Source organism: Aotus nancymaae, unplaced genomic scaffold, assembly GCF_030222135.1.
Source record: "Aotus nancymaae isolate 86718 unplaced genomic scaffold, 86718_ANA_hifiasm-v0.15.2.pri h1tg000004l, whole genome shotgun sequence".
NCBI lineage: Eukaryota > Metazoa > Chordata > Mammalia > Primates > Aotidae > Aotus > Aotus nancymaae.
In genome coordinates this window covers 13,888,386-13,908,097 of record NW_026988415.1, presented here as the reverse complement: position 1 = coordinate 13,908,097, position 19,712 = coordinate 13,888,386, and the positions used below count along the sequence as shown (strand labels likewise).

Sequence of the window (19,712 nt, the reverse complement as noted above, 5' to 3'; positions counted from 1 at the left end):
TTTCCCTCTGGAAAAAGCAAATCTGAAGACATTACAGTTGCCTGTTGCCTCTTAAATGTGTCCTGGACACAGCATGAAGTTGGGGCACTGGTGGTGGGAGGCAGAATCCAACAAGATTAAGAAATGATTTGGCCTCATTTTGGTTTTTATAACGTGAAGTATTCATGACTTTGAACTGGTAATATAATCTAAATTAAGATTACCAAAATCATTTCAGAGGTTGATGTGGTAAATTTTAAGCCAAGTTTCTAGAGGTGAAAAGGCAGGATCTTAAATGGTACCATTGGTTTCATTGGGAGGAGAAATTGGGGTGTGTTACTATTTACCATGGCAGGAATGGGGCGAACAGTAAAATGCAGTGTGAAACGATTTGATGATTTGGGAAATAAGACTGAAAGCAATTTACTTGTTTGAATTTGCTGTTACTTGCTCTTCTTATCCCACTCTCTTCTGATTTTTTTACTTTCTGCTCCTTACTTCTCTGCTATTTTCATTGCCACTTTTTAATGTTCCATGTTTGGTTTTATGTGCAGCACCTTGACTTCTAAGAAATGAATCATGTCCCCTTGCCCCTTATAACTGAACTTTGAGTATTTTAAGATTTATTCTATTCTTACTGTTGTGTATTTTGTTTCCTTATAGCCATTAAAGAAAGCACTAAGGATGATGGGAGCTCCAAATCTGATATCAGATAATTTAGATTGTGGACTTAGTTACAGTGTTATCTCTTACCTTAAAAAACTCAGCCAACAGGTAGTATTGGTAAAAACAAACAAACAAAAATCCTTTGCCCTCAGAAGTGCATTTCCTTATTCTTTAGTGTAACTGTAATTTTTCCAATTAAATGTGTATATATCTCTACACTTTATGGATTAGTAATAATGTGATTCTCTATGGCTTCTAGCTTCACCATTAAGCTACAGTTAAGGGTCTGTCAGTATCATTTGATGCTGTGCCATTTCTCCTTTTGCCTGCCAGTTTGTCCTACCCACAAGCTGGTTGATATGGGGCAGAGGCTTAATAGACTTCTCTCATGGGTCACATTTTGTCTATCTTCAACCTAGTTCCTCCTCAGATCACTCTGGGCTAGAGCATCCCTCCTGTTTAGGTCAGCACACTGAGGCATGATGTGTTAAATGACTTGCCTAAGATAAGTTTTCAGGCAAGTCATTTAACTAGTCATTAATGTGAAGGACTTATACTCACATGCTAGCCCTTGGATAAATAGCTATATGCTTTTCCCTGGAGAGTGGGGAGATGAGACCAGTGTTCCTCACACTGGAGGGTGATAGACCCCAAGGGGACCTGAAGAGTGGAGCTCAGTTTCCCCTCTTCTCACCCTCCACCTGTTCCTCATTTGCCATTATTCACCTTGTCCCTTGCCTGCCCCTCTCTATTAGTACCTCATCCTCCACTCACCGTTCCTTATCATACTTCTCACCTCTACTTAGCCCATTCTTGTAGGATGGAAATATTTGAGAACTACTGAGTTAGTGCTTTACTACCATATGAATGTGTTACATTATATGACAAATTAATGCAGCAGTTTTACTTACCTTATGCGCAAAGGTATTCCCAGGTAGGGGACAGTAGTAGCATTTGCAGTGGTGATAATGCTTCAAGGTGGATGTGTTTGGAAGTTTGGCCTTTAGAAGATGGGGAGTAGTGAGTGTAACATCAGATTTCACTAAAGAACCAAAGTGGCTCCACAATTGGGATGCCGACACACCTTGCTAGGAACTGACAACACCTTAAGTATGGTCTGGAGCTTACCAGCTCCTACCAGTCCAGTGTGCTTATAAGTGCAAAAGAAAGTAAAGGCAACCCCAGATTTCTGATCTACCAAGTGTCCCCCTAACCCCCTTTCCTCTCTGCTAATAGATTTTTTGTTGTTGTTGTAAATGTTTTGGTTCAGTTATTTATTTATCTATTGATCTATCGATTTCTTTTTTAATTTGATGTTTACCTAAGCCTTTAAGGCTGTATCAGCAAGATATGCCACAAGGGAGAATAGTGCACAGAGGTCTTAATTAATGCAAGTTCTGGGACCTTTTGGGGCACATGTATCATTTTATGAATGAACTTTTAAGAACATTTAAGGAAACAGACCCTTAATTTGCTCTTATCTCATATTTCATGTCTTAAGAATTTTTTAAAGATAATAAAATAGACTTAATTCCAATAATTAGGGAAAATTAATAAATATCTCTGACCAAACCACAAGAAATCCAAAATTATTTTGGTTTACAGAACATTGGTAGAATTCCATCTTTTACAGAAAAAGAGAAGATCATAGCTAATTTATAATAGCTCAAATTACTAATTTAATAACTAGGTCACCAGTGTTTCTTGAACCATTTCAGATGTATGTAAAACACAAAATATGCCAAATATATATTGCTATAATACATTCAAACAATTTTAATCAATGTGGTATCATAATGCCTATTAAGAGGCTTTTCATAAATTATTTACTTGGTAACATCTGTTAAATTAAGCATTATCATCTAAGACCTTTTTGGATAGTCCAATATTAGAGATAAACAGATTAATTTTTTCAGATATAATTCCAATCAATATGATCTGAATTTTAGCACTAGTTTACATGTATAAATACAAAGTCTTAAACCTTTATTTATGTCTGGGTCTGAAATGAACCTGTTCACTTAGACTAGATTTTATAGTACCAAAATTTGCTTTCAAATGTCTATGAATGAAATTCTTATTCATGGTTTTTATTCTCTCCATCATTTAATTATAATCTTGACACTAGACAAAGAAAAGACAAAAAACGTATTTTTTTTGTCTTTCCCGCCCCCTATCTGTTTGCTGTGGTAGTGCAGAGAAGCACAGGAAAATGTTTAATTATCTATTTTTCTGTGATTTGTAACTGAAAATTTTTCTGTGGGGTTCTGAAAGTATTATCTTTCTTAAGTAGTAAAAATGACAGTGGTAATATAGATGTTTTTATAACATACTATGTACTTTCATTTTAGACCAAACTAGAGTCAGAACGAATACTAGCATCAGTGGGGAAGAAACCTCCCCAGGAAACTGGAATTAAAGTGAAAAATCATTCCGGAGGTGGCATGTCCTTGACTCACAATAAAAATTTTAGAAAACTATTGAAAGAAATCACAGGGGAAACTGCGCTTAGACTGACAGAATTGAATACCAAAGAATTTGCTGGCTTCCAAGTTGGGCTCTTAAACAAGGTAAATAGTTTCTATTTGTTTGAACTTGTCTGATACATTTAGGTCTTTCATATTCCTTTAGTTTTGAAATAATGGACAATCCTATTTTGAAGTTAGTAGCTAATGGACCAGTTTAGGAATTGTCAGCAGATATCAGTATGGAATTAAATGGACAAGAAATGTTTTGGGGGTAATGCCCATGAAAGATAAAGGGGAGAGGGAGCTAGAGTAGGCAGGGAGAGCCTCAGTAGGCAGGGAGAGCCTCCAGGCCACAAAGCTGACCTAGCACTTCTGAGAGGAGGGAAGAATGAAAGAGGATTGGTTGTGAAGAAGCTCAGACACTGGTGTAGCTTGGAGAAAGTCTTAGCCAGCCCGATGGGGACCTCTGGCACCAAGATTTCCCATAGAGGAGGGCCACGCTGGGCAGAGCTGACCAGGCCCTAACACCCTGCCATTCTCTGTCACTGGCCGTGGGCAGCCTGGGAAGGGCATGGCCTCAGCTCAGTGCTGCAGCGGATCCCTATGGCACCACGGCAGCGGGAGGCTCTCTGCTAACTGCACTCCTTGCAGGATCAGCCATGGCTTTCCTAAAGGCAGATCCAGCAGTTCACCTCCCCTCCGTGGCTGCCAGAGGAATACGTCTAGAGTATCAGCAGTGGTCCTGCTAGGTGGCCACAGGTATCAATCTCAGGATTTGGGGTTTTAAGTGACATACTTGAAAACGGATAGTCCCAGTGGCTTTAATACTCTGTAGGTGTGTTAGAACGCAGAACAAGGCTAGCAAGTGGAATTTTGCCACTGGGAAAATTCCACTATAGTCAGTTGCATTGACATAACACTCTTCAATAACATTTTAAGAGGGATAACTATTATATTTCTATATTAAAAGCCTCAAGAATAACTGAAATTATTTGTTTCATTTCAAATAGGATTTGAAACCTCAGACATATAGAAATGCTTATGATATTCCCCGTAGAGGTCTTTTAGACCAGCTGACCAGAATGAGATCCAATCTGCTGAAAACGCACAAGTTTATTGTTGGACAAGATGAAGGTAAAAGAACTGTGAAATACTTTTTTTTTTTTTTAGGAAAATGGCAGGCGTGACTTACAGGAAGGTGTTTATTGCATAACGAGTAGGTTACTTTATAGCATTTTAATGTTTAAAATGCCCATTTTCACTGAATCCCTATGTCTATTTAACCAGCACAAGTTTGTTTTTTTTTTCCAAGTTTAAGGGCAAGTGTGCTTAATCAGCACGTACACTACACTTGCCATGCTTTAGCTATTGAAAGCTTCAAACAACCTCAGGAAATAGAAACTGTTTTGTTGTTGTTTTTTGATACGGAGTCTTGTTCTATTGCCCAGGCCGGAGTGCAGTAGTGCAATCTCGGCTCACTGCAACCTCTTCCTCCCGGGTTCAAGTGATTCTCCTGCCTCAGCCTCCCCAGTAGCTGGGACTACAGGCGTGCACCACCACACCCAGCTAATTTTGTATCTTTAGTAGAGACGAGTTTTATCATGTTGGCCAGGATGGTCTCAATGTCTTGACCTCATGATCTGCCCACCTTGGCCTCCCAAAGTGCTGGGATTACAGGCGTGAGCCACCATGCCCGGCCATAGATACTGTTTTTATGCTCACTTTATGGACATGGAAACTGAAAGTGAGCATTTTAGTAGTTTGCCCAAGCTTAGCCGGTTGGAAAGTGGCAGAACCTTGGTCTGTCATATTTCTCAATCTGCACACCCAAACACTATACCACCCAGATTACTATGATAAATTCAGTAGAGAATACCTCATTTGCATGAAAGTAATCAACCTAATGCTATCCAGGATAATTGTGACTATTTACAAATTCCCATTTACTCCATTATGTTAATTTTAAACAGGGTCACCTGTTCACTAAAATGAGCAAATCTTATCCTGGCCAATCCCCTGAAATTATACACTAAGTTTTGTGTGTAAAAGGGCTTTTCTAGGAAGAGAACCTATGGATTTAATCAAATTATCAGTGATTAATACCCACTAACCAAGATTTTCTGGATGATCAGAGAATGCTGCAGAGCCTAGACTCCTTGAAATGCAAAAGATATCTGGTGATTTGAGTTGGGATGGTGGTGTAGGGGAGGTCGGCCCATTCTCAAACCTGGTTTGAAGGTAAGGGAGTTGTTCCAATCCTAGCAATGTGAGCCTGTAGGCAGTAGTAATGGTAGGCTAAGTTATGATTGAGATGAAGAGAGATGCTTCTAGATCCTAGAATGCTAGATTTGAGACTTTAAACACTATTTGATGCCAAGACACACACTGCTAAACCAAACTATATTATCATGACTTCTCAAAAGGACCATACACTTCAGCTATAAGCATCAATGCCTTTTCCTGTGACTTTGCAGATTCCCTTCATAGTGTTCCAGTTGCACAAATGGGTAACTATCAGGAATATCTGAAGATGTTGGCTTCTCCACTACGAGAGATCGATCCAGACCAACCCAAAAGACTGCATACTTTTGGCAATCCATTTAAACAGGATAAGAAGGTAGGATACCTATGCCTATGTTTGCCTAAGTTGGGATATTCTTGCTATAGAATTGTTTTCTTTTTGGCAAGATGAATACAAATCAGAGGTTCTCCATTTGTTTGTTTAAACAATAAAATATGACACCAAGGCTCTTAGTGGGAGCCTCCTGTTGCAAGAGTGTGTTGGTTGAATAAAGTCAGAGCTGCCATGTATTGAGTACATAGTAGGAGCTGGTGTTTTAAATGATCTTATTTAATGCTCACAACTCTTCTGTAAGATGAATGTTACTGTTTGCCCTTTAAAAGGGAGAAATCAAGGGCCACAGTGGTCAAACACCTTACCTGTGACATATCACGTAAGAGCAAGGATTTTAATCCACTTCTTCCTCACTCCAGAGTCTATGTTCATTCCACCACACACTAATTTCTTTAATATTGAAATCACAGTTTATTTCCTGTTTCCATGATTCATATCTGTAGTGCTTGATTTAGAAAATGATGAATGTGTCCCTTGAAATATGAAGTAGTAAGTGATGTTATTTTATTTGAATGGTCGTACTAAAGATCTAAATGTGGGGTGTGTGTGTCGGGGGTGGGTGTGTGAGAGAGAGAGATACACTGACATGCCCATTTAAGCATGAAAGCAAATGGGATTATCGCTGTACTCGTGGAGACCATAGGTATTAAGGCTCAGACCACACAATAATGTCTTTTGTGACAAGACTAGGTTCAAAGGTATTCCACCTCACCTCAATCCTCATTTTATCTTTCTATGCCTTGCTTTCCTCATTTTGTAGCACTGGGAATAATAATTACACCTAACTAGGCCAGACATCTGTAATCCCAGCACTTTAGAAACCAAGGTTCGCAAGTCACTTGAGGCCAGAAGTTCGAGACAAGCCTGGCCAATATGGCAAAACTTTGTCTCCACTGAAAATACAAAAATTAGCCAGGCGTGGTGGTGAGTGCCTGTAATCCCAGCTACTCTGGAGGCTTAGGCAGGAGAATCACTTGAACCCGGGAGGCAGAGATTACAGTGAACTAAGATCATGCCACTGCACTCAAGCCTGGGTGACAGAGCAAGACTCCATCTCAAAAAAAAAAATTACACCTAACTAATAGAACTCTGCATAATATTAAATGAGTACATATGTGCTGTTTGCAACATGAACAGGCAATGTAGTAAATTCTCAGTGAATGTTTTCCCATTTTTGTATTGTTTATGTGTAAAAAATCCTTTGGAAAAGTCATTTATTATGATTTTATTCAAATAATGAGGGCAAATATTCTTGTATTATTCTTGGACAAGAACAGCTCTTGATTAAGCTTCTCTACTGCTGCCTCTCATCTTTTATCTACCCCCAAGAGTGAAAAGCCTCCTCACTGCCTGCCCAACATCGAGGTGGGCATATTTGAATCCTTGTGAGGTTGCAGACTGGGGAGTTCCATTTTCCACCTGCCTGCCTTTCAACATCTACATGTAGCATTCTGTACAGTGGTAATTAATGTTGTTTAATGATGAGTTTAAAGCACAAAAGAAGGAAATTATTTCTCTTATGAAGGGTTGATGAAAAATGGTTTGTACTTCTCTCATTTTGGTTGAATAATGCTGCTTATAGGATAGCTTTCTGATTAATCATTATTGTAGGATGCTTTGCTTGGGACAACATCTTGTATGTTAGTTTCCTCTTGTTCCATTTAAATTGTATTAAAATTGCTTTGCATCTTTCTAAGAACAAAGTTGAGGTGGGGCAAGGTAGATCTTTGGCCCATGATTGAGATTGGTGTTAGTTAATCTGGCATGGGATTTAAAAAATGAAAGGGAAAAAGACATATGAGTGATGTAATGCAAGACTGATTATGTATGCATATTAAGAGTGCTTGCAGTTTTATAATAGTTGAATTCTGGTCTTTAATTAAATCCGTTCATTGATGTGTTTTTTAGGGAATGATGATTGATGAAGCAGATGAGTTTGTAGCAGGGCCACAAAACAAAGTGAAACGTCCAGGAGAACCCAACAGTCCTATGTCATCTAAGAGAAGGCGGAGTATGTCCCTGCTGTTGAGGAAACCACAAACACCACCTACTGTAACTAACCATGTGGGCGGAAAGGGACCACCCTCAGCCTTGTGGTTCCCATCTTATCCAAACCTCATAAAACCCACCCTTGTACATACAGGTATAGAGTAGTGGTTGTGATTTCCTTATGGCTCCTAGAGGACTAAGACGCTAAATAATTTTATTTTCTGTTTTGTATTCCTTCCTTTGTGTTCAGTTTGTGTTAATTAAATAAGCCATTACTAAATCATCTATGTGGTAGGTACAATAAGCCCCACAAGGAACAGAGACCCTGTTTCAAGGATCTCATTCTACATGAGGTGAAAAACTTTATAATTATATAGTAATTAACACATAGTAATTAACAGTAATGAATACATTGCTTAGGAAGTAAATACCACAGTAATTAATGGAGAAATGGAGAGAGGTAAGCATGTTTGCTGCAAGGATGAGGAGGATAAACCAGGTTTCCCTGGCAGTAGGAGCAAGTGGACTCAGCAGGAGTGGATCTGTACTTGCTCTATGTGTTCTCAACTCTATTCACGCTCTATCCCAGTGCAGTCTGGTATCTGCCTCCTCAACCCCACTGAAACATTCTCATCAAGGTCACTAGTGTCTGCAGCACATTGCCATTCCTTCTCCGCAGCATTTGACACAGTTGTTCACTCCATCCTCCCGTGGGTACGTTGGGTTCTCAGACACCATAAGCTCATAGCTTTCTTTTCCCTCTAATAGCAACTCTCTTTCATCCTCTTTTTCTGGTTTTGTCTTTTCTTTCCACCTCTAAATATCATAGGGCCTCAAAGCTCCATTCTGGGACCTCTCCTGTTCTTCACTGCACTCTCTTCCTAGGTGATCCCATGGAGTCTTGGGGCTCTAAATTTGATTTATATTTTAATAGCTCCGATATTTATACCTGTAGACTATAACTTGCTTCTCGGCTTCAGACTCAGATTTAATTGTGGACATGCATCTCCACTTAGGTGTCTAATAGACAAATAAAACTCCGTAGGTTTCATGAGTTTCAGCTGAACTCTTGAACTTACCCGTCTCCAAATCAGCTCTACTTACAGCCTTCCACATTGCAGATAATAACACCATCCAGATATGTGCTGGTAAAGCTTTAACGTCTGTCAGGGTTGAGGAGGTTAGAGAAGCTCTAGATTGTCGTGTTTTTAGATTTCCTTCATGCAAATAATGCTAATATTTATCAATGTCAAGCTATCAACTGGAAGTCATTGAACCAAAGTCAGGAAGAATGCTCTGGAGGGCAGTTGTGCCCTGGCTCCTGCCACACCCCAGCACTGTTTACCCAGTGGTTCAAGTGACAAACCGTAGAGTCATTATGATTTTTCTCTTATTCTTCCCTCACTTTGATCCCTTTCACAAGTCCAGGAAACTTGATGTTCAGCATAATTCCTAAATCCCACTATTTCTCTCTATCCTTCCAGTGTACACTGCTGTGACCTCTCACCACGCTACTATAATACCTTCTTATCCCAGCTTCATGTTTCTTATCTTGCCCCCGTCTATCACATACTCTCTATCCCTGTGGCCTGATAGTTATGTCAGCATGTATATTACATTATGCCATGTCGCTCTTGAAAACCCATCCTCAACTCTCCTAAGCACTCAGAAGGGACCCTGAACCCGCTTTGGTCTGTGAGACTGCACTGGCTGGCCTCTGTCACCTTCTCCTAACACGAGTCCCATTCATCTCCTGGCTCTCTCTGCTTCTGTCCCATCCTGTACTGTCTGGTCCATCCCCACTCCAGTCCCTACCCTTGGCCTCACCACAGCCTGGAACTCTCCCTCTGCCTCTGCATGGGAGACTCTGCTTCTTCCTCTAAGTCCTGCCCAAGGGCACCTCTTCAGAAGACCCTGCCTGACCAGCCAGAGCCCCTGGGGCTCCCTCTGCTGCTGTCTCCCACAGGACTGCTTCCCCAACACCAGCCCAGTGCTACTTGTTCCATTTGCTCATTGTGCATGTACTGTCTGACTGTCCCATGAGGATTGACCTCCACAGGGGCAGGGAACGTTGCTCTCTGGGCTGTTTACTGCTGATCCCCAGCTCCCGGCATGTTGCCTGCCACAGATGATGAATAAATGAAAAAGGTGTCAGATCTGTAGTGAAAGGAAAGTCACTTTTCTGACACAGAAAAGAAGGCTGAGGAAGCTTATACACTAAAAGGGATTTTTGGTGATGGAGTGCATATAGAACTTTCAGCAGTAGTGGCCGCCTCCATTTTCTCAGAATATATTTGATGTAGAGAAGAGGCAGGTTGAGGTGTATCCAAGTTGTCTGGCTTCCAGCTCAGTAAAGCATGGTGGGTTGTATATGAATTTGAGAAGTCATGATGTCAACTGAGACTTGCTGTTTTCAACTAGTAAAGCATAACAAGCTGACACTAACCCATGAGTACCAGGGACCTGTGAATGTGTGTTTAGAGTTTTACTGTCTTATTTGGTTTCCATATGTATTCATCGGGCCAGAAAATAAGAGGCAGTTTTACTGTATTATGTGTCCTGGCCTCAATTTGAGGGGTCTCAGATCACCACCTAGTATATCCTCCTGCTTTATGAGATAATTTACTAGAAATTGATCATCAGAGGGATGTACCTGTGAGGTTGACGTAATAAACTTACTTCACAGCTCAAACTCTTCATTTGGTTTCCAGATGCTACCATCATTCATGATGGCCATGAGGAGAAGATGGAAAATGGTCAGACCCCACCTGATGGCTTCCTGTCAAAATCTGCTCCATCAGAGCTTATAAATATGACAGGAGATGGTATGCCACCCAACCAATTGGATTCTCTTTCTGACGACTTCACGAGTCTCAGCAAAGATGGGCTGATTCAAAAACCTGGTAGTAACACATTTGTAGGAGGAGCCAAAAACTGCAATCTCTCTGTAGATGACCAAAAAGAGACAGAAGCATCTACATTGGAAACTATGCCGAATACATTGCAAATCACTCCTGCTATGGCACAAGGAATCAATGCTGATATAAAACATCAATTAATGAAAGAAGTTCGAAAGTTTGGACGAAGTAAGTAGCGAAAGAACATCTATCAACAATACACCAGGAGGTCCCTCTCATTCTATGATTCACTGTAGATTCAAGCTACCCCTTGAGGTGCATTGGGGGCGATGCTGGACTTTCATGTAATTTAAGGCAATTCCTCTTGTTTTAACTAAAAAGATACAGTACACTTTTTTCTCTTTTTCCCCCCCTTATTTGTTGTAATGGTTTCCTTTTGCTGCCGTAACAAGTTATCAAAAGATTCCTAGCTTAAAACAATACAAATTTATTATCTTACAGTTCTGGAAGTCAGAATTTTGAAATTGTTTTTGCTGCGCCAAAATAGTGTTGGCAGGCCAGCATTCCTTCTGCTAGCTCTAGAGAGAATTTCTTTCTTTGCCTTTTTGAGCTTCTAAGGGCCATCTGTATTCCTTGGCCCATGGCCCCTTCCTCCATCTTCATGAAAACAGCCTTAGCACTTTTTCTCCTCTCTGACCTATGCTCCTGTCTTTACATGTTTTCTCTCTGACCTTACCTCTACTGTTTCATCTTGTAAGGACACCTGTGCTTACATTGGGACCACATGCATAAACCTGGATAATCTCCCCGTCTCAGGATCCTTAACTTAATTGCACCTGCAAAGCAAAGTCTTTTTTGCCGTATAAGGTAACATAATCGCAGGTTCCAGGGATTAAAATGTGGACAATTTTAAGCAGCTACTATTCAGTCTGCTACATATGGTTAGTGTTAACATGAGTTTCCCTAGTAAATGCATGTAGATATTTTGATCTAAATGTTTAAAATACAAACTACATCTAACTTGCCACTCACAAAGAACAATTACTAAGGATGTACAACAATTTTATTTCTCATTCATTTTTATAAAAATACTGATTTTTTTATTTCTTTAGAATATGAAAGAATTTTCATTTTGCTTGAAGAAGTGCAAGGACCTCTGGAGATGAAGAAACAGTTTGTTGAATTTACCATCAAGGAAGCCGCAAGGTGGGTATAAACAGGAACTCTTTGTTTTTTGTTTTTGTTTTTAGAGCAATAGGGCCCAATGCAGGACAAAGAGAGGAATAGGCTTTGCCTTGCGTTTCTGGTCCTCACTCATAGTTAAGGCTGTCTCCAGAAGTATTTGGATTTATATTATCTGAACTCAACTCATTCATCCTTCTAGTTTTATCATAGTCTGAGGTAGGCTTGGGCCCTCAATTGCTACTATTGGTACTTGCTCTAAACCATGTCTTTCCATGAGGATAATCTTTATATTTTCATGTAGATTTTAAGCTGCACTTTGTATCCCACACAGTGCCTTGAATGTCATGCATACTTTAGATATCTTTTGATTAGTAAAATTTCTCTTTATTTTCAGGTTTAAAAGACGAGTCCTAATTCAGTACCTTGAGAAGGTACTAGAAAAAATAGATTCCCACCACCTTCTCAACAACATTAATCACATCAACAGCAGATCATCATGTTAGTGCAAAGACCAATGAGAAAAAATGACAAGTTTTCTATGCTGTAGGATGGAACATGATATTGTTGAAGCCTCCTGGAATGTTTGAGTCAAGGGAATTGCCTTCAAGATGCTAAGAAAAAGCAATGGGGTTTTTGAATTTTATGATTATCTGGCAGTGAAAGCTGGGTTTTTGCCTTAATAATTTTTTAAAGTTTGGATTGTTTTGTTTTGTTTTCCTCAATTGAGGAAGATGACATTATTAATTCGGCAGGCTAAATTCAGTAAACACCACTGCCCCTACCACAGGTAACGAGAGGTTACTCATTTGAACTTTGCCATTCTGTGCATTCTTAGAGTGTCTAGGAGCCACCTCCAAGTGGAACACAGCTTGGTGCTCTTACTGTGTCCTTCAGAAAGCACAGGTGTACCGAAAAGAAATGGCAATCTTATGTATGCTGAACAAAGTTTTCAACAATTCCTAATTGTGCCTTTTAAATCATGCAATATTCAGGATAGTTTGAATCAAAGAAGTAAGAAGCTGCTATTTGGGTAACTTATTTCTCTGTGGGAAGGGGCAGGGAGAGTCACCAAACAATCTACCTCCAACTCTCTTCTCTTTTGTCTAGAGACATTACAAAGTGCACTTGAGGCTGCCCCCAAACTCTGACATTTGTTCTTGCATGTGATGATAAAAAGTCTTCAGATGGACTTATACATTCTGTGCTTCAGAAGCACAAGAACAAATAAATGTATATATTTCCTTTAATGTTTATATAAAAGTTTATATGGAGCAGTATTGCTATGTTTGTAAGAATTTGCAAAAATTAAAGTGTACAAAGAGATTTTGACTTTGCATATATAAAATAAATCATTTTATTGATTTCTACAAGTTCATTAATGCTGGATAAATTTCTAGTTACATGTTTCTTGTAATTTGTTATTTCAGAAAAAAGTGTATGCTGTTAAGATGTTAACATAAGGATTTAAAGTTCAAAACAATCACAGAATTGAGTGATGTTAGTGAAAATGGCAGAGTAGTGGGGGTGGTCACTTTCAAGAAACATGGAAAACACTGGGGGGGGGGAAACTGTCAGAATCAAGTTTACTGGAACTCTAAAATATAGTAAAAGGTTTACAGCAGCCAAGCCAATGCTGAATTAAGAGAAAAGTCATTGAAATGTGGTAGGAGAGCTTTGTAGCATTTCAACCCACCCTTGGAATGGCTGAGTAAAAAAGAAATTTGAGGCCAAGTGCAGTGGCCCACATCTGTAATCCGAGCACTTTGGAAGGTCAAGGTTAGAGGATCACTTGAGCCCAGGAGTTCAAGACCAGCTTGGGCAACATGATGAGACCCTATCTCTCCAAAATATATTGTTTTAATTAGCTGGGCATGGTTGCACGCACCTGTGGACCCAGCTACTCAGGAGGCTGAGGTGGGAGGACTGCTTCAGCCCAGGAGATGGAGGCTGCAGTGAACTGTGATCACACCACTGCATTCCAGCCTGGGCAACAGAGCAAGACCCTGTCTCAAATAATAATATAAACAAACTGACTTCTTAAATGGCATGGCTGTTTACTTTCGAGGCAGTTTTTGCATTTTCTCTTCCTGGTTGCAAAACACGAAAGAAAATGGAAAAATAATTTGTATGCATCCATGATATGCTCGCTCCTTTGAGAATCTCAAACAGCCAGCACCATCCTTTCCCATAGCCTGCTAGGAGCCAGGATGGCTACCGAGTGCCTGTTTCTCGACCATTTTTACTTAAAAGCACTGTGAGTAGTATTAGGTGTGCCTTCTCTGCCACACGAGAGAAAGCCTAGTCAAGAGGTATGTTGTTTAGATGTAATAAAGCCACTGCTTCTTGGAGCCATTCCTGGACATATTCAATCATGGCTGCTTACAGTAGTTGGTCAGAATGGGCTTCCCACTCAGTTCACGGGCCTGGGGCTGATTCATGGTGGTTCCAGAGGCTTCAGACCTCTGTGTTGGGCTGGAAGCTCAGAATGGTGTACAGTTCCTCAGGTGGGAACCCCAGCAAGTTCTGGAGGTCACATAAAAAGCGGCACATATAGCACTTTCCAAACAGCTTATGGATGATGTTCTTGTCATAATAGTAGTGTAAACCCAGGCGCAGCTTCTTGTAGTTCATCTTGGGCCTATTTTTCCTGATTTCCCCACTGGCAGGCCACCTTGTCAGGGTTGGCAAGCTTAAACTCCCACTGTCCATATTCCAGCTGAAGAAATGACTGGCAAGATTTGTCTGACAAAAATTTCAGAAGAAACTGCCACAGGTGAATAGGTCCACTTTCTGTGAAGCTGGACAGCACAGCCACAAGTGTAACTGATTTGCCTTGCTGCCCCGGGTTGCTACTCCCTTGGATGTAATCCTTGAAAGGCATGGTCAACTTTTTCAGGCAGAGAGACTGGCTGCAGTTGTCTTTGAAGCTCTCGAAGAAAGGAACCCGCTGCACATCCAGCAAGGATGACTGGTTGTTCCAGGACTGGTGCTGTGAGCCTGAGCTCTCAAAGCTGTCTGCTTCGTGATTTAAATGTTAAAAAAGCAGACAACTTTACATATCTGCACCATTATCAGGTGATTTGTGGTCTTTAGGCTTCCCAGAATTGTTGGTGAACAAATTCAAGTTGCCTAAAAAGTCCTGACTAATGGAGCATAGTTGAGGCTGACAGAGCTGAGATGAAACTTGGAGGACATCTGAAACTCCTGTTCAGAGCTGAGCACGCTGGGTGCAGAAGCTGGACACATGCTGTCTGGGTGGCTGCCTTTGGGGTAATTATGTGTCTGCATTCAATATGGTACCTGCTGTATGTCAAAAGCTAATGTATTGCTTTTAATCCAATGAGGAATTGAGTTGAGGCATGAATTTTCTTTATATTGATCTTTTGTCTTTTTGTGTTTTTCTTCAGTCATCTGGTCCAGATGTTCCCAGAAAATGTCATCCACAAAGTCAAATGCAAGCTCCAGAAGTACTCCTTGCCAGACTGAACTTGTTGGTAGTGCAGAGAAGCCACTGGCATACTTGCTGCTCACTCCACAGCCAGGGTTTCTTTGGAATGCCAAGGCACTGTTTCTCCTTTTTGAAGCCACTGAAGGTAGCTTTTAAAGCTTGAATTCATCACAGTCTTGCTACACAGAGTTAACAAGGGCAATACACAGTTGGCAAGTCATGAGAAATTGAATGTAAGACTGCTGGCATTTCTTACACTGTTTGCTCTTTATTTAGAGGGTGAAAAACAGCAAACAGACCCATAAAAAGTGTCAGAGGCTGGCTGGTGCCTGAGGGTCCCTCTGTAACTGTTAGCCACAGGGGCTATGTGGTCCATATTCTTGGTTCTAAAATCATTCATTGTGCTGCTGCTAGGAGGGCCAGTGCATGATCGGGCTGGTGGCTGCTCAGGGCCCATGGCTGCTCAGTGTGCAATGTGTTAGGGCACACAGATGAAGGTGCGGGGCTGGACAAGAGACAATCAGGGAGGCTGGATGCAGGCCAGGTGGCTCCCGGCACTCAGGGCTGGGGTGACACCATGCTCATCTGCCACTGGAGCAAGTAACTAGTCCGTCTTCCATGTAGCATGCTCTTCAGGAGTGGGGTAAGGAGGGAGGAGGGATGGATAAGGGAAAAGAGAAGGAGGGAGAGGAAGGAAGAGGGAAGGAGAGAGGGAGAAGAGGAGAAGGGAGGAAGGCAGGACGAGGGGTCAACAGCAGTTTTGATTGGGCAAAAGAAACAATCAGTGAACTTGAAGATAAGACAATTGAAATTATCCAGTCTGAGGAGTAGAAAGAAAGGAGAATTAAGAAGAATGAATGTAACTTAAGAGTCTTATGGGACATCATCAAGCATAACAATATATACACAATAGGATACCCATGAGAGGAGGGAAAGTAGCATAAAGAATATTTAAAGAAACATTGGCCCCAAACTCCCAAATTTAATAATAGACATGAATCTACACATGCAACAAGCTCAAGGAATTCTAAGGGAGATAAACTCAAACAGATCCACATTGAAAAACATTATGACTGTAAGGGTTTTTAGGTTCTTGCCAAGTTTAAAAAGAAGAAACTGAGGCCAGCACAAGAAGATCCAATGCAAATTTATTCGGCTCCTGGGCTAGGTTCTGTGGTCAGAAAGGAGGGGCCAGAGAAGTCACATGGACTTCTCTCAGACGTGGGGTTTTGTAGGGAGTGGAGGCGTTTGATTGTTTGAGCCCAAGGCAAGTGGGGCTAGGCGGGGAGTGGGGCCCGGATGGGATAAAATGCTAGGTGGGGAGTGGGGCCCGGATGGGACAAAATGCTAGGTGGGGAGTGGGGCCCAGATGGAACAAAATGCTAGGCGGGGAGGTCCTGGCGGGACTTCTTTTCCAGGCTCCCGGCAAGGGGGGGGTTATGTCCGAGCTCCCGGTGAGGCGACCGGCCTTACAATGACAAACTGTTCAAAGACAAAGAATCTGGAAAGCAGTGAGAGAGAAATGACCTGCCAGTTAGAAAAGATCCTTCCTAAGATTAATAACTAATTTCTCATTAGAAGCAATGAAAGCCAGAAGGCCATGTTTAAAGTGCTACCAGAAAAAAAATAAAAAATAAAAATAAAAAACTGTCAACTAAGAATTCTATATCTGGTCAAACTAACCTTCACAAATGAAGGAGAAATTAAGACATTCTTAGATAAACAAAACTTGAAGGAGTTTGCCACTAGTAGTGCCTACAAAGAGTTCTTCAGGCTGAAATGAAAGGACACAAGAGAGTACTTAGAAATCCTAGGAAGAAACATAAAGTACCAGTCAAGATAACCACATAGGTTACTTTTAGCTTTTAAGTTAGGGCTTGGGGGATGGGATAATGTGGAGTTACTGCTGAATGGTTACAGAGTTTCTGTTTGAGTGATGAAAAAGTTTGGAAATAGGTAGTGGTAATGGTTGCATAGTTTTGGATGTAATTAAAGCCACTGAATTGAATTCCTTTTAAAAAGGCCAGGTGTGGTGGCTCATATCTTTAATCCCAGCATTGTGGGAGACCAAGGCAGGAAGATCACTTGAGGCCATGAGTTGAGACAGCGTGGGCAATGCAGTGAGACTCCATCTTTATTGAAAAATAATAGCCCCCACAGCCACTGCCACCACTGCCATGGCAGCTCTCGCCCTTCAGCCTGCTGGTGACCCTGGTGCCCCAGGACCCCTGGCCGCTGCCTGCCTCCCCTCTGCCCCTGCCACCCCCGCCACCACATTTCCTCTTGTCACCACCTTTCTGAGCTGGCCCTCCCAGAGTGAGTGGTCTGAGCTCAGGTAACCATGCAGAAGTCCTATGTCAATGGCGACTTCTACAGCAGCTCCGGAATCATATCAGGAAGCCAACCTTGACCTTGGGTGACCTCTTGAGGGCCTAGGACCCACCACCAAGAAGGGCAGTGTATCAGATTCCTGTGACTGCAGTAACAAATTTACACATACTGAGTGGCTTAAAACAAGAGAAATTTATTCTCTCACAGTTCTAGAGGTCAGAAGAAAAGATCAAGGTGTGGGCAGGGCCATGTTCCCTTCACAAGTGCTAGTGGGAGGCTCCTTCCTGCTTCTACCAGCTCATGGTAGCTCTAGGCCTTCCATTACTTGTGGCAGCATTACTCCAATCTCTGCCTCTGTCTTCCCATGGCCTTCTCCTTATGCCTGTCTCAAATCTCCCTCTGTTTTTATCTTGTTAGAGACTGGACTGTCATTGGATGTAGGGCCCACCTGAAATCTAGGTTAATCTAATGTTGCCATGCTTAATTTCATTACATTTGCAAAGACCCTTTTATCAAGTAAGATCACATTTGCAGATTACAAGGTTTAGGGAATGGAAGTATCATTTTGTGTGCCCCCATCCAATCCCTACAGGCAGTGTCCTCTCCCTTGTGGGGCTGGCCTACCTCCTCAGCTGTCTTCCCAGAATTTAATGTCTTTTAGGACCTGTCTCTTGCTGACCTGGAGCCCTGGGTTCCCCAGTGCAAGAGCTAATGGCACTAAGTACCTTGATAAAGATCTTACTGCCACCAAAAGAAAATAGAGTGACCATCTTTCCCCTTCTCTGAGTTAAGGCCAAGTGCCTCTTCCTGTTGGCTTGCTCCTCCCCTCACCCTTTATGTTGTGCAGCCCTCATCTCCCAGCTAAGAAACAGGAAGGAATTTTTAAGACAGCATTAACAAAGCTCCCATTTACAAAGCTTGGGAGCAATAACTGCTGCTGGTTGAAACTGATAATTACCACTGATAATAAATTTTACCCTCACAAAAATAATAATAATATTTTTTAAACCACTGAATTGTACATGTAAAGTTGGTTAAAATAACAAATTTTATGATATACAAATTTTACCATAATTAAAAAAATTAATAATGTAGTATAACAGCCATTTAATTATACATTTTCAATGGGTGAATTGTGTGGTGTAAAATAAAGCTCTCAATAAGGCTGTTTGTTAAACATTGACAGAATGATTTACAAAAGTGATCCAACTATATGCTGTGTATAAGAGATTCACCTTAAATACACAGTGACAAATGGGTTGAAAGTGAAAGGATGAAAACAGATATTCCATGCAAATTGTAACCAAAAATGAGATGGGTATCTATTACTAATATCAGACAAAATAGACTTGAAACCAAAAATTGTTAAAAGAAGCCAAAAAGGACCTTATGTATTCATAAGTTGGCCAACTCATCAAGAAGTTGTAAAAATTATAAATGTATGCACCAGTCAAGAGAGTTCCAAAATAAGTGAAGCAAAAATTGACATACTGAAGGGAAAATACGCAGTTCTACAATAATAGTTGGAGACTTCAATAATGGATAGAAGTACTAGTCAGAAGATAGATAAGGAAATAGAAGACTTGAACACTATAAACCAATTAGGTCTAACAGACATAAATAGAACACTTGTCCCAACAACACCAGACTACACATTATTGTCAAATGTACGTGGAACAGTCTCCGTGATGGAAGGTGTGTTAAGCTACAGAACAAGTCTGAATAAAATTTAAAAGACTGAAATCACACAAAGTATATCCTCCAACCAAAATATAATGGAGCTAAAAATCAATAACAGAAGGAAAATTGGAAAATGTATAAATATGTGGAAGTAAAACAACACACTCTTAAATAACTAATGGATTAAAGAAAAAGTCAAAACAGATGCCTACAGAACACTGCATCAACTGTAGCAGAGTACACATTCTTCTAAAGTGCTCATGGAGTATTCTCCAAGATCAACCATACATTAGGCTGCAAAACAAATGACAATAAATTTTAAAAGACTAAAGTCTTATAAAGTATTTTCTTACACCATAATGGAGTCAAACCAGAAACTAATAACAGAAGTTGGACCCTTACGTCACATACGAAAATTAACTCAAAATGGACCAACATAAAAATATAAGAACTTCAATCATAAAACTCTTAAA

General features: G+C 40.8%; 1 protein-coding gene and 1 pseudogene across 6 annotated transcripts in view; one reads left to right on the top strand and one right to left on the bottom strand.

Annotated features, from left to right (window-relative positions):
* INTS6L (integrator complex subunit 6 like) overlaps nucleotides 1–13,104 on the top strand; it is a 59,995-nt gene extending 46,891 nt beyond the window's left edge. Inside the window, exons 11-18 of one of the 6 annotated variants that reach the window (XM_021667183.2) lie at nucleotides 2,997–3,215; nucleotides 4,124–4,247; nucleotides 5,588–5,730; nucleotides 7,657–7,759; nucleotides 10,449–10,823; nucleotides 11,708–11,801; nucleotides 12,175–12,211; nucleotides 12,888–13,104. In XM_021667183.2, coding sequence (XP_021522858.1) covers nucleotides 2,997–3,215; nucleotides 4,124–4,247; nucleotides 5,588–5,730; nucleotides 7,657–7,759; nucleotides 10,449–10,823; nucleotides 11,708–11,801; nucleotides 12,175–12,211; nucleotides 12,888–12,947 — 1,155 coding nt within the window. In that variant the 3' untranslated portion in view covers nucleotides 12,948–13,104. Of the gene's footprint in view, nucleotides 1–642; nucleotides 754–2,996; nucleotides 3,216–4,123; nucleotides 4,248–5,587; nucleotides 5,731–7,656; nucleotides 7,892–10,448; nucleotides 10,824–11,707; nucleotides 11,802–12,174 lie in introns of all 6 variants that reach the window. The other 5 variants (XM_021667182.2, XM_012444788.2, XM_012444786.3 and 2 more) reach the window with 5 other exon arrangements.
* A 1,130-nt stretch (nucleotides 13,105–14,234) lies between these two features.
* Nucleotides 14,235–15,777, bottom strand: LOC105711871 (protein C-ets-2-like; annotated as a pseudogene).
* Between the last annotated feature and the right edge of the window lie 3,935 nt (nucleotides 15,778–19,712).